The following is a 13,301-nucleotide window of genomic DNA, read 5'->3' as shown; positions in this document are numbered from 1 at the left end:
TACAGCATAAATATTGTATTTACAGTCCTCTCGAGGTCTCTTCTATCATTCCCTTCCTGATTCTGTGTACACCAACAATCTTTTTCACTTATCCCCCGGAATATGTCCTGATTTTCTGTTTTTGTCTTCATTCTGTAGAAGAACTTGCCCTGCAATAGAGCGGATATGTACTGTTGCTCTAGATGTTGATTTGTTACCTGCAGCTCGCTGGGACTGTGCTCAGTTTGCCAATTTTTTATTTGTTTATGACTGGATGAAAACAGTTCCTCATGTTTGTCTAGCCTTTCTCTACTGTTGGGACCTGCTGGAGCCACACAAGTTGGTTTGTGCCAAACAGCAAGCGCAAAAGATTTCTCTACCTTTTGCTCGGGGATCCTTAAATATGTTGCGAACAACAAAATTATAAGTATACGCCACCCTCTTAGGCTTGGATTGGTTAAGTAATCTTATTTTGTCCCCATGCCCCTTTCTATTCTTTTTCTATTATATGGCATACTTGGAGTTTGAGTCATGGCAGCATGGTTTAAAAAATCAACTAGAATTGGATATCCACAGACCAGAATTGGTCTCTTTGAATTATGGTTTTGTTTCTTTTTGGTTAATTAAACAAGATTCTTTACGCTGAAATGCACATGATGAAAGTGTCGTCTTTCCCTTTAGATTTTATGCCTTTAAAGTTTGTCAAGTATATTTGCCTTTGCCTTCGCTTAACAGCTCTCCACAGCGTGAAAACTTTTTTAACTGCAAGCAGATCAAATTTGATGCAGGTGCTAGTTTTAAGAATTATATTTTACAGGATGATTCAATAATATTTTTCTTCAAATTTAGTTATTCTCTATTTTTCCACACTACTTGGTCTGAAAAAGTAACCATTACTGATGATGACTACAATTTTTCTGCCCCCAGATTTTTTTGGGTGTTTTTCTGTTTCTTTTGATTATTTTGAAGGACTTTTGTTTTATCGAATGTCAGTGATCTGCTTTATTCATATACAAATAAGTGAATGTCCTCAGAGACTGTTGGTTCCATGATTTTTGCCAGGGGTGGTACATATTACATTTAGAAATGGGGTAACAAATGACGAGAGATCTAGATGGTTCTTTTTGTGTGTGTTGTGCAGGCGGAGCAGTTCGATGGCGCCTCTCAACCCGTCGTGGCAGTCAAGGGCGCCAAGGTTTCAGACTTCGGTGGCCGCTCGCTCTCAGCGTCCTACAGCAGCACTCTAATGATCAACCCAGACATCCCTGAGGCGTACAAGCTGCGAGGCTGGTAAGCACACATGATATTTTGTACAATACATAATACATCCTAGCACCCTCTCCATCTATATTTTATGCAAAGGGTCACTACAAGTATTTTTTTGTCGGAAGAACTGGAATGAATGGCTCGTTACCAATTCCCAAGTTAATGTGAAGCATTTTCTGATTCAGTGATTTTTATTATCAAGGTTTTCCTACACCCTCCACGTTGTACTGTATGTAGTTGTGTGTGTGAGTTGGGGTTGTGATTGCTCCAGTGAGACGTTGTATGGAAATGGAAACAATTCTTTATCTGAGGAAGCACACACATTGGCTGCTTCATCACTTCTGCTTATGCAGGTGTAATGGAATCTACATTAACACACTTTTTCAAGCGTAGAATGACCAAAAAGTTGCGTTCATACTTCTTCAGCACGGATTTGTCCATTTTCAGATGCATATTCTAGTTTTCAAAATATATTTATATGCTAATATTCAAAAATTATTTACAAATATTCAACCGACATCATTGTGTCCAACTTTCTGAAATCTGTCAAGAGCTTGCATACCAAAACTAAAGCTGCTTTGCTCCAACTGTACTGTTTTCCACTCTATTACAAGAGCTTACCTGACTGATCACAATGAGTTGTGACTCTACTTTGCAGATGAGTAGGAGGAAAATTAAAAGCACTTAAATCCAACATCTTGACTCGTTATAATTATTTGACGTGCTCACCTGCAGAGTACCTGAACACCATTAAATCTGCACTCGAGGCTTCAAAACTGCTGCCAATTCCATCTAAAATAGCTGTATTTCTACTGAGGAATAGTTTAGCACATTTTTTTATTTATTTAGACAGTCTCTAGATGGAAGTATGGCAAAATTCGGAATGGCTTGGCTTTAATGGCATTCTTTTAGCATTTCCACTGTGTTATAGATGACCGAAATAATTCCAAGCCTTTTGTTTTTTAAGAATGATTACAGTTTCCTTCTCTCCTTGTGGTGGTTTACGCTGTTATCATTAAGGTTCTGTATCATAAACTTGGGTTCCATTCCATCCCTGCTGACAACCCTCTAGCGGTCATACGGGATTCATAAAACCATAGTTACATTTGTAAGTTTAGTTTTAAAGGATACCGGTTATTACTTGTACTTTTTAAAAACTGTTTGAATGGATACTCCCCCTACTGATTAGTATTATGCGATAACGGTTAGCGTTTGAGAAGTGACTAGCGCGTTCTTGCTAACAGTGTGTTGACTCGCTCTATTGTTAATCATCACATGGTTCCAGCGTTTTGTGTACAGTGGTACCTCTACATACGAAGTTAATCCGTTCCAGGACCTTGTTTGTAAGTCGAAATGGTCGTATGTCGAGCAGGATTTTCCCATAGGAATACATTATAATTCCATTAATTCGTTCCACAGCCCAAAAACCTGCACTAAATCCTTAAAAAATACTGCTGGTGCTATTACAAATGGCAATTACACGTAGCAAAACAAATAAATTATAAATCAAAATTGGAATAATGTAATAAAAAGAATAATAATAATTCCTGTAATAGTGTAACGAATCGGGTTCTAATAAGGCGGACGTTTTTTTGTGTACCTGAATGCACCGCGGGGCTCACGTGCCAGAGACAGACCGGTGAGCTTGAGTTTCACTTTCACTTTGAATGTTCTCTTGAGAACACCATCAATTGCGGCAGACAGCAGGCGTTTTGTGTTGAATAAGTTGTAAAAGAAATGATGAAAACGTGGCGAAGCTGGCGATTTCTTTGGAGACGATAAGAATTGTCAGCTTAATTTATAAAGACTGGCGAACGATGGTCGGAGGAGGACCGTGGAGATGTATTGTTGAGCCATTTCACGGATGCCCACCCCACGCTCATATTTTTCTGTCATTTGCATCTTCATTTCGAAGGTAAGCATCAACTTTTTCCTTGTTTCACCACCTGTACCAACCTTTTCTGAAACCTGTGTTGATTTGTCACACAAGAAAATCCGCCGTGCATTCGTGTGCGGTGCTGCCATTGTCGTCGTATTTCGAGCATGTCGTCGGATGTAGAAACAAATGGCGAGTCAAATTTTACGTCGGATGTCGAAAAGTTCGTGTGTCGAAGCGATCGTATGTAGAGGTACCACTGTATTTTATTTGAAGACTGCATGTAAACTGTTTTCATGTTCATTGTTATAGTTTTGCACTACTTTTGCGTCATCTCATCAGCGATGAAAGTGACACGAATAATACATTGCTGTCATCATTGGAGGAGTTGTCCATCTGTCTAGCTACAGCGGGGAAGTAGAACGGACAGAATAATTTAGTATAGGTAACATGATATTATTAATAAATCAATGTAAAATAAAATTTACAGAAAACTAGGCTACTCCATACTCTGTAGCTTATGAGTAGCGCCACTGACACTCACGCTTGTTTATGGAACAAGCTGGCTGGGTTTAAAAAAAAAAAAAACACACACAAAAAAAAACTTTGACACTAGAATGAGAAACTGAAATGTTCATTTTTATTTGGTCCGGTTTCTACCAGTTGCTTCGGAACCAGCATCAAATTGATACCGGATTTCAGTACCCAACTGGAGTTATCATGCTAATTATGTTGCTGCCTACAAGCCCAGTGAGGTCAAACTGTTGTAAACTGAATGAAATGAGGCTTTGGCGAGCCGTCTTGTGTGTGCGAGATTACTGGGGTCCTTTTTTTTTCCCGTTGGTGATCCTTAATGTATTATTGTTCCCATTTAAGAAATTGTGAGGCTACCAAGCTTTGTTGCAGTTCTAATAATCCTTGGTCTCAGCGCAGCCACCACACACCCAGTTTCCATGCTTTGATTGTTCCATGATGGAAAACTGAGCAACGGCACAAATCAATTAAGCTTACAATGACTCTTGTGATGATTCATTTCAGTCGCACTCAAGAGACTACTCTTTCAAAGAGCTCTTTTCAAAAAAATTTGCTCTATGCGCCTTTAGGACATCTGTCAGAGGGATAGTGTTTGCTTGTTTGATTATAGACTGAAATGCTAAGTTGTTAGCGGTGCTGCTTAGCAGGCAGTTTAGTTGTTCTCTGTTAATTACTTCAGTCGTGGAGGTTGTTTTATTTGATCGTTAGCAAGATAATACAAATAACCTTTCCTCTATATGGCCACAGACATTAACCAGGGTTTATGAGAGTCATTAAAAAGCATTAAAAGTCTTAAAATGAATGTTGTCAAAATTCAGGCAATAAGCATGGTACCTGCGGGTTATTAAAAGTATTAAAAAAGCATTGAATTTAGTTTTCCATTATTAAAGGTATTAAAAGTATTAAATTAGCTGTTGTAAGTCCGGAATTTTTTCACCGTGGTATTAATTTTCAAGAACATCTCAGTGCAACCTAAATTATATCTGTGACAAAGTTTTATTTTTTAAAAAATTAAAAAAAAAAAAAAAAAAAAAAATTCAAATCCATAACAAAGATGACTCATAGAATTTTTACGATACACTGCACTACAAATCGAAATGCAACTCGTGCGTGCCAAACCACCACAACCAGCAAAACGGAGAATCCACCCACCTCTGCATCAGGAATGCGTTTGTCGATGGAACGAAAACCCTGCAGGCAGAAGTATTGTGGATCCTGAATACCAAAACAGACCACCATTCATATACTTCAAATGAGTCCATTGGTGATCTGTTTCGGATATTACGTCATTTTCGGTTGGCATCGGCTGTCACAATGTTGGTCATATTGCGTTTTGTTCCAGAGGGAGCGTTCCCGATGTTGTAACTGTCTTTTGTAACGAATTTTCAGTTGGCAGAAAAAAAAAAACGCACATTTTCTTAATGTTTAAATAGCCTACATATTTTTATGATCATTATAAATGCATTTACACAATGAAATAACGCTGGAAAAGTTTGTTAAACATAATGTTGGTCAAATCGTGTTTTTTTTCCGGAGAGACCATTCCCGACTTCGTAACTGCAGCCAATTTAAGCTCATCAAGACTTTTAGAGGTAAAATCGGGCCTAAAAAAATCCAGCTCGACCCGAACTGGTCCACGGGTATTAAAGCCTGTCCTCCCCCTCTTTTTGTCCATAATTATTGTGTGCGTGTGTGTGTTTAAAAAAATTCTTTATAATGTTACATTAAATGTGTTTTAATTGTATCTTCAATATATGTGCATTCTTTTGTCAAACAATCTTAGTAATTGAGGTTAAATTTGATGTTCAGTGCTTTATTTAATATGATTCAATGTGATCCAAATAATGGGTGCAAGAAAAGTATTAACTTTCAGTTGAAATGGCATTAAAAAAGGTCTTAAAAGTCTTGAATTTAGATTGATCAATTCTGGGGGGACCCTGAATAAGGGTTTAGCATTAAACATAATTTTTGAGGAATTAAAAATAAAGTAAACTTGACCGTTAAAAAAACGTAAAAATAAAAAAAAAATTTTAGTCATTCATTCATTTTCCATGCCGCTTTTCCTCACGAGGGTCGCGGAGGTGCTGGAGCCTATCCCAGTTAACTACGGGTAAAAAAAATAAAATTCTACATTATTTGAGTTGTCTGATATTATCGGGTAGCCTGGATAAGAGAACATAAAGTAAGATCTTAACGGGAAAAGAGAACATAAGGTAAGATCATTTCGGGATAAGAGGGTTGATCCTATTGGCTACCCAAAAATATCGGCCGATATACGCATTCAAAGTGAATGTAGACGCCTTCTGCCTTTGTACAATGGCTGGTCAAAGCTTAGCACAGCAGTTATGCTTATTGGCCATTAGATGTCTCCAAACTAAGATGCTTGGGATTTGTTATGTGAGCAGAACATTTGCATTCATGGTGCAAACATTAAATGACTGAAAAATAATGAATTATAAACTCATTGCATATCTCCACTGACTGTACTGAAGATGTGTGCCAGAGCCAGAAGCCCTGTGTGAGCCATATGTGATATGTCAGTGCCTTATTGGCACTTTGCACTTGCATTTGATCCAACAAACTGATATTTGCACTATTTTTTTATTTCAACAATAAATATAGTGGTGGTGCAATATTGGCACTTTTTCCATAACTTAATTTGAAGTTATTTTTCACATCATGTTTATTGGAAGACATTGAAGTTATTATGTTTATCATTATTAAAGTATCCAGTGGGACATCACAATATAATTAGCCATAATATTTTACATCCATCACAGCATATATCTATACCGTTTGATATTGGTATCGGATTTTTGGAATTGTACAATAACGGGATATCGGTTAAAAAGTCATTATCGGACAACTCTTTCAATTTGTGTGTGAAATGATCTGCAGTTTGGCATGGGCATGAATTTAGTTTAAAATGGGATTAAAAAGCATAAAATGAGATTTGCTGTTACCTGTAGAACTCTGTTAACAATAAAGTCACTGAGCGTGGACGATGACATCAGTTACCTCTATTAGAGCTCAGACATTTCTTCCCTCTGTGAAAAATTCCTCCATGTCTTCATGTCTTGCGCCAGTAGGTGGCAACAACGCGTTTAGAAGACAGCCTCAACCCTCACAGCCCCAAATGTAGGCAATACAGCCTTGCTATGGCGTGTTTACTTCCACATGCGGACGACATCAAAGTGTCCCAGTTGTCATTCAAGGCCAGCCAGAGTTTTGCCAACCTTGCTGTCATTCCAGTCCTTCATTCATCTGACGTGATGGGTAAAGAAGCAAACAAGGCACTTGCGCCGTAGGCCGGTGACCCTCACACTTAATTAGCATTCTGCAGTTGTTTTAGCCCTGTTTTTAGTTACATAACTTTTTTTAATGCAGCATTGACTGAATTTTTGGTCAGGCATTCAATTTCTTTAATTTTACCCTATCCTTAAGTAAAAGCTCTTCAAAATTTAAGTGTGTTTTGGTGTGAGGGCAATTACACATGTACAGTAGTTGACTTCTAGTGTGGAACAGCATGTACTCTAAATATGCCACCCCCGAAGCTGCTAGAATCCTTCCACTGCCATTGATTCACATTCACTTGAGATTGGATGGACATGTCCATCACAGCAGAATACGCAAAAAAGAGCCAGAAGGATGCACATAATTGAACAAGAATGTCCCCAACATATGGGTGACCCAACATTATGAAACTTTTTATTTGGTGTCATGGTGTTAAATTATTGTGAGCAGTAGTCGTAAAAAGGATGCAAGAGCTCATTAGCTGCATTTTACGCTTTAAGTTTTTCAGTCTCTCCCAGTTGAGCCAAAGCACATATTTTACTGCAGCAAATATTTTTTGGGGGGGGTACCACACTGCTAAAAAGTATGACTACAATAGAGCACATTACTTTGGTAAGGGCAAAATCTTTTAAAAGGCTTTTATTAAATTGGATTTTTCTAGCGAAGTGGCTTTAAAAATGTTAGGTTTTTCCAATGCATCTTTGACAGCATGGAGTAAACGTGGTAGCTTGGTGGTGATGAGACTGCTTCTGGAGACCTCACCACCTCGAGCTTGTGCCTGTCCGTTCACACGCTGATGTTTGACACCTGTACGGCGCGTGTCCGACAGCTTGCAACATGCTAGCTTTCCCATCAGCACCTAGACGCTAGTTTGTCTAACCTTTCAAGTGACAGCTGCTGGATCGAATTTTTCATCGCAGCTCCTGTTGCATGACTGTGATGCATTTGTTTCAGCACTTCTCATTTTCTGTCGTCAAGCACTGCGTATATTTGGGACAGCAATGCCATTTATTGTTATACCAACAGTCTGCAATTGGTAGCATTATTTTTTTTGTTAATTATTGAAACCTGCTAAGAAAATAGAGGTGGAACATATTGCGTTCTCTATGTGAATGGAGCCAGGTGGATAGACGTTGTTGTACCTTTTGCCGACAATCGGAAAATCACTGTTATCTTGCATGTCTTTTCATGTGGCTGTCATACTGTAGACGAAAAGCCGAATATCTGTTGTAGGTACATCTTTCATACCAATTTCTATGTCACACCTTATATCTTGGCACACAAAAGTGTTACGGCACATGGTTGGGAATCACTTTATTGGAGTAGTGTATTCATCCTATGGCTCCCACAACCAACTGATTGACAGTCATTCATTGAATAAATATCTTGATTAAAGGCATTTTTTAAAGACAAAAAAAATGTCCAAATCCTCTTCTTTAAGCCTCTTAACAGCAAATATTCTTTGATTTCTATAGGCTCTGTAAATAAGAGATTTGAAAATGTATTGTTTTACTTGAAAGAACAATTTAATAGTCATAGCCCAACTAGTTTTGGATTGCAATGCACATTTACAGCTAGAATGTTGGCTAACAGTAAAATAACAATATCAAATACGATTTTTGAGCTGGACGGACGGGCATGTACAGTAGGCAGGCTACATGTTAGTTGACAATTGCTTTTGTACTTGGCTATTCAAAACATGGGCTAGGTTCATACTGCAGGTCTTAATGCACAAATCCGATTTTTTTTTCGTGTTTTTCCGACTTGACTGTCTGAACGGGACAAGTCTCATAGAAGTGGACCATTTCAAATCCGATCTGGGTCACTTTCGTATGTGGTTTAAATCCAATCTGGGCCACATTTTTCAGAGTGTCGCGCACGGTCTGAACTGTCAAGTCTCCCAAATCGGAATTCATGCAGCAACTACTTCATCAAAGATCAAGAGAGACGGCGCTCTACGGTAGCGGTGCAGCTGTGTGTTAGCGCCTAGCTTGCCTTGAACACGGCTTTTTGGAAAGGGTCGGGCTTGACAACAGTCATAAAAAATAAAAATGGGTTTAGGTGGGAAACTCTTTCATGACAACGCCCCCCGGTTCGTTCGTCGACTGGCCGGTTAAGGGATGTTAAAGGAATGCACCGGCTGTCGCCAGTCCCACTTCCGTACCGTCTGAAATATGATATCAAAATAAGCCTTAGAATGATCGGTTTTCTCTAAGCTCTATATGACCAATATTTCAAGATGCTTACACGGCCGAGAGTCGGGGCTAACTGCCCATATATGTGTGTGACATGCACGGACAGTGCATGCATGCTATCGATCCATATAAACTTTGAATATAAGCCTAAACGGGGATTATTTATGTCTGTTATTTGTGTCATCTTTTTGGAAATCAATCTCCCTGGGGTGACTGATGACAGCCAGCATGTGTAGTCATTTGCTTTGATGCTTCTGCGCATGCCGGTCTTGCCCAGCGCGTGTCGGACTGCGAATTAGTGCGCATGCGTAATACTGAACGGTCTCAATGGACAAAGGCAGTCTGAACGAGTATGCCAAAAAAACAGATATGACAAAAAAATCTGATTTGTGCATTAAGACCTGTGGTATGAACCTAGCCATGAAGTAGGAATTAAGTCATATATTCAGGGGTGCACATAATTTTTTCGCCCAGGTTCTCAGAGGAGGACCTGGAGATGTGACTTGGTCCTCATTGAGCTTGAGAGCCTACCCACCTGATGCGATAAATTTATGACAAGCTTTACTTAGAGCCATTTAACTTTAATTAATTATATTAACAATTAATGCTTGATTAACATCAACTGGCACAACAAAATTGGCATTACTTTGAAGTGAAATGTAAAGAAATAAACATAAAAGCACCAATTCAAAATAAAGGGCATTATGTGGCTCCCACATTAACTCCAAGCCTTTTTAAAAGTGGGATGTCCTCCTCATAAGACCTCATTGAACGTGCATGTTTAGCTTTGTAAAATGCGAGCAAAAACATGTTTGTCAGTGCATGTCGCATTACCTTTATTCCGCGACTTGTCCATAGGGCGAGTGGGGTCATGTCTGACATCGATAGTTTGCTTAATTGCCACATGCTCTCTGTTTTTTTCGTGCTTTTCAAAGTTTGGATGGCTGAAATTCTTTGACCCTACATAAAATGCGCTGCTCTTATCGGCGACATTGGGATTCTCACGGCACATTTTGTACCGCATTTCCATGCGAGCATCATTTGCTTCTAGCCATGGTACCTCCTGTAGCCATTTTTCAGCAAGTCCTTTTTTCGGTAGCTCCGGTGACGTCTCTGTCGTCTGTCTGTCTTTTGACGGGGTGGGGGAACACGGAAGTAATTACTCAGTGTGGCCTGCCTCTTCGACATTTTGAGAAGTTATTTTCTCGTGTCCGCCACAAATACAGTGGTCAGCCATCGGTACGCAAAAGCGTATGGAAACCGTTGAGGGCCAGCGCGTTTGTCTACGTCCAGTACGCATGCGCGCATGCGGACCACTTATGTGCACCCCTGCATATATTTCTTCATTCATTCATTCATCTTCCATGTTGCTTATATTTAGTTAAAATGCTAGTACAAAAAAACTGGTACGGAGGTTTTTTTGTTTTAAACACAGAATAACACAGCACATTACTAGTAACGATACCTCATGCAATACTATTATATTCACCGGCACAATTTAAAGTAAAGCCCGCGCTTGTCTCCTGGTTTGCTGGCGTTAGTCAGCAAAAAGGTGAACATTACAGCTGCTGTGTTGCTTTGGCAACACTGCAGCATTAATAGGGATTCTTTCAATTAGTCATGCCTCCGGAAGCAGGGCATGCATTTACAACCTGAACCATGTGCTACTTTGCCTTGTGGCCCAGCACATTAGGAACACATTGTATCACAGCAACCATTTTAAACTGCGCCCTGTCTGCACCCTTACTTTTTTATTTTTTTTATTATTTCTTTTGCTGTTGTCTTCTCTGGATTACTAGGGACACTCCACGAAAATGGGTTTTTTGATATGACCGTAACAACGCCGACCCTGGCTGGCTTCTTTCCCTCTTCTCTTGATTTATTTCTAAAGCCTTCTCTTAGCTGCTGATTTGCTCTCTTCCAAGCCATCAAACAACACACACCAAAATGAATGCCCGGGCCGCTGATGGTTGACAGACTCGTAAAAAGGATCGTGTAATAGTTCCGATATATTGAAGTAGTGCACTCTTGGCTTGAATATATGTATATACTTACCGTGCTTGAATTGAATAGGGGTTAACACAACAGGTTCAAGGCTATATTCAGACCGCATCTTGAAATTACACAAATCAAATCCTTTTGAATATATACAATATGAATTATGTGTGATTCTTTCATAACGGTCTGACACTGCCGATTCACATGAAATTTGAGCTTTTCAAATCTGATAGATGCCACTTTTGTTCCTGATTTTAAACCTGACGTGGGTTCGGTTTTTCAGAAAGTGACTGCAGTCTTTCCATTCCAACAATAATTTACAGAAAAATATGGCATATTTTATAGATGGTTTGAATTGCGATTAATTACGATTAATTAATTTTTAAGCTGTAATTAACTCGATTAAAAATTTTATTCGTTTGACAGCCCTAATTTTTACACAACACAACAGTGAAATGAATGCAGAAAATATAAGAGTTTTAAGTATTTTTCACCTAAACTACTACAAGATCCAAAATAAATTGCCCAGTGGAAATACTGTGCCTTAAACGTAATGGTCAATTTTAATTTATGAAATTACATGTTCTGTTGACATTATAGCTACAGTCAAAGAGGCAGATTACATGATTGCTTTACTGCTCCAAATAAAAGTGGAGCACTAAAAGAGTAACGGATTGGCTCTTGTCATGCACATTTTGATCATAATGTTTGACCAAATTCACATTGTGGACAAAGTCATTTGCAGCATTTTCTTTTGTGGAGTCATACTCAAAATGGGTTTCTTTCAGTCAAAAGCAAACCTTTGAAATTTAACTCATTCCCTAATCATTGGCAATCATTCACTCGCAGTCCCAATGAATTGGAAATCTGTTGCCATGAAAGGCAACAGATCAGCAATTGAATGCTTTGTGTAGGATCAATTGTTAATTTTCATGGTTGTTTTCCCCCTCTCCTCACTGCTTAACTCTAAAATGTATGCCGTTGTGCAGGTATGACAAAGAAGGGCACAGCATGGACGGAGAGTCACTGACTGAGTTGAGGAGTGGTGGCGGTGTGGGAAACACCAACTGGAAGACCTTATCTGATGTAAAAACGGAGCATCTGGGACATGGTGAAAAGGTATGAGTCTCCATCGCCACAGTTTAGTGGTTTTTAAACCACAAGCAAATACTTGGCTCTCAACATTAAACCAGTGCTCACATGAAGACCAACACACACTGTGCAGGTGTAGTCTACCTTTGGTATAACCTTGTCACGTTGCAAAAGTTCTTTTCTGCCAGCAGCCCAGATGATTTTTTATAATCATTAAGTTATTAAATCCTGCAACAGCGGTTATGTATACTGAAAAGGTTCCTGATCTCCCCTTCCAGCTCATTAATCTGCTGTCGTCTCCGTCTGCCTGTTTGCTCTTGCTGAAAGTCATATTTATCTCTGCTATCGATTACATAGACCAGCCCCCCCCCCAACCCGCCTTTGCCCTCTGTAATGAAATTACAGCCCGTGGATAAGTACAATAATATGTGCGCTTTAATTTCCTGCTTGTTTGTACTGCAAAGGGAAATGGTGATGGCAAAAGTGTATAAATCAGCTGGAGCGGAAAACGACACTTGGCACCAAGTTATTATCAGTCGCGGTTAACCTCATTTAGCATGCGTGGCACGTTTCAAAATCGCAATATGTTGAAGGGATTAAGTTGGGAAAAAGGGCAAATTGAGGATTGATAACAAGGACACATGAAGCAGGGAGGAAACATTAGTCTTGCGATCGCAGGAGAAAAAAAACAATTGCAAGGACAGAAGTGTCTGGTCGCTATGGGTACCTACCTCTGTGGTTGCTACTCCAATGGAAGTCAAGTGGCATGGTGCATTTCACAACTGTGAACATGCAGTACTATATACTAACTGTACTACATAGTTGAAGCACATTTGCTGACCTGGTGTCCTGTTATTTTTTTGCTGAGCACACCATACATCCCAATTGTCAGGTACTCAAAGTAAAAGATTTACAGCCTCACTTAGATCTGGGCGATAAATTGAATTTAGATTTTTTTGTTGTTGTTGTTGTTAAAAAGGAAATCTGGCAGCCAGTTATTCAAAAGATTATTCCATATGAGAGAATTTCTTTCATTGTGAAGTCTTTGCATTGAATTTGGAGGATAA

General features: G+C 39.1%; 1 protein-coding gene across 3 annotated transcripts in view; it reads left to right on the top strand.

Moving 5' to 3' along the window:
- Window positions 1–13,301, top strand: part of rpa1 (replication protein A1) — a 49,976-nt gene that overhangs the window by 22,371 nt on the left and 14,304 nt on the right. For all 3 annotated transcript variants that reach the window (XM_057838275.1, XM_057838274.1, XM_057838273.1), the window contains exons 12-13: window positions 1,121–1,269; window positions 12,132–12,261. In XM_057838275.1, the coding sequence (XP_057694258.1) occupies window positions 1,121–1,269; window positions 12,132–12,261 (279 nt within the window). The remainder of the gene's footprint in view (window positions 1–1,120; window positions 1,270–12,131; window positions 12,262–13,301) is intronic.

The sequence above is a fragment of the Corythoichthys intestinalis genome, chromosome 6 (assembly GCF_030265065.1).
Source record: "Corythoichthys intestinalis isolate RoL2023-P3 chromosome 6, ASM3026506v1, whole genome shotgun sequence".
Lineage (NCBI taxonomy): Eukaryota > Metazoa > Chordata > Actinopteri > Syngnathiformes > Syngnathidae > Corythoichthys > Corythoichthys intestinalis.
This window is presented reverse-complemented; position numbering and strand designations above follow the sequence as displayed.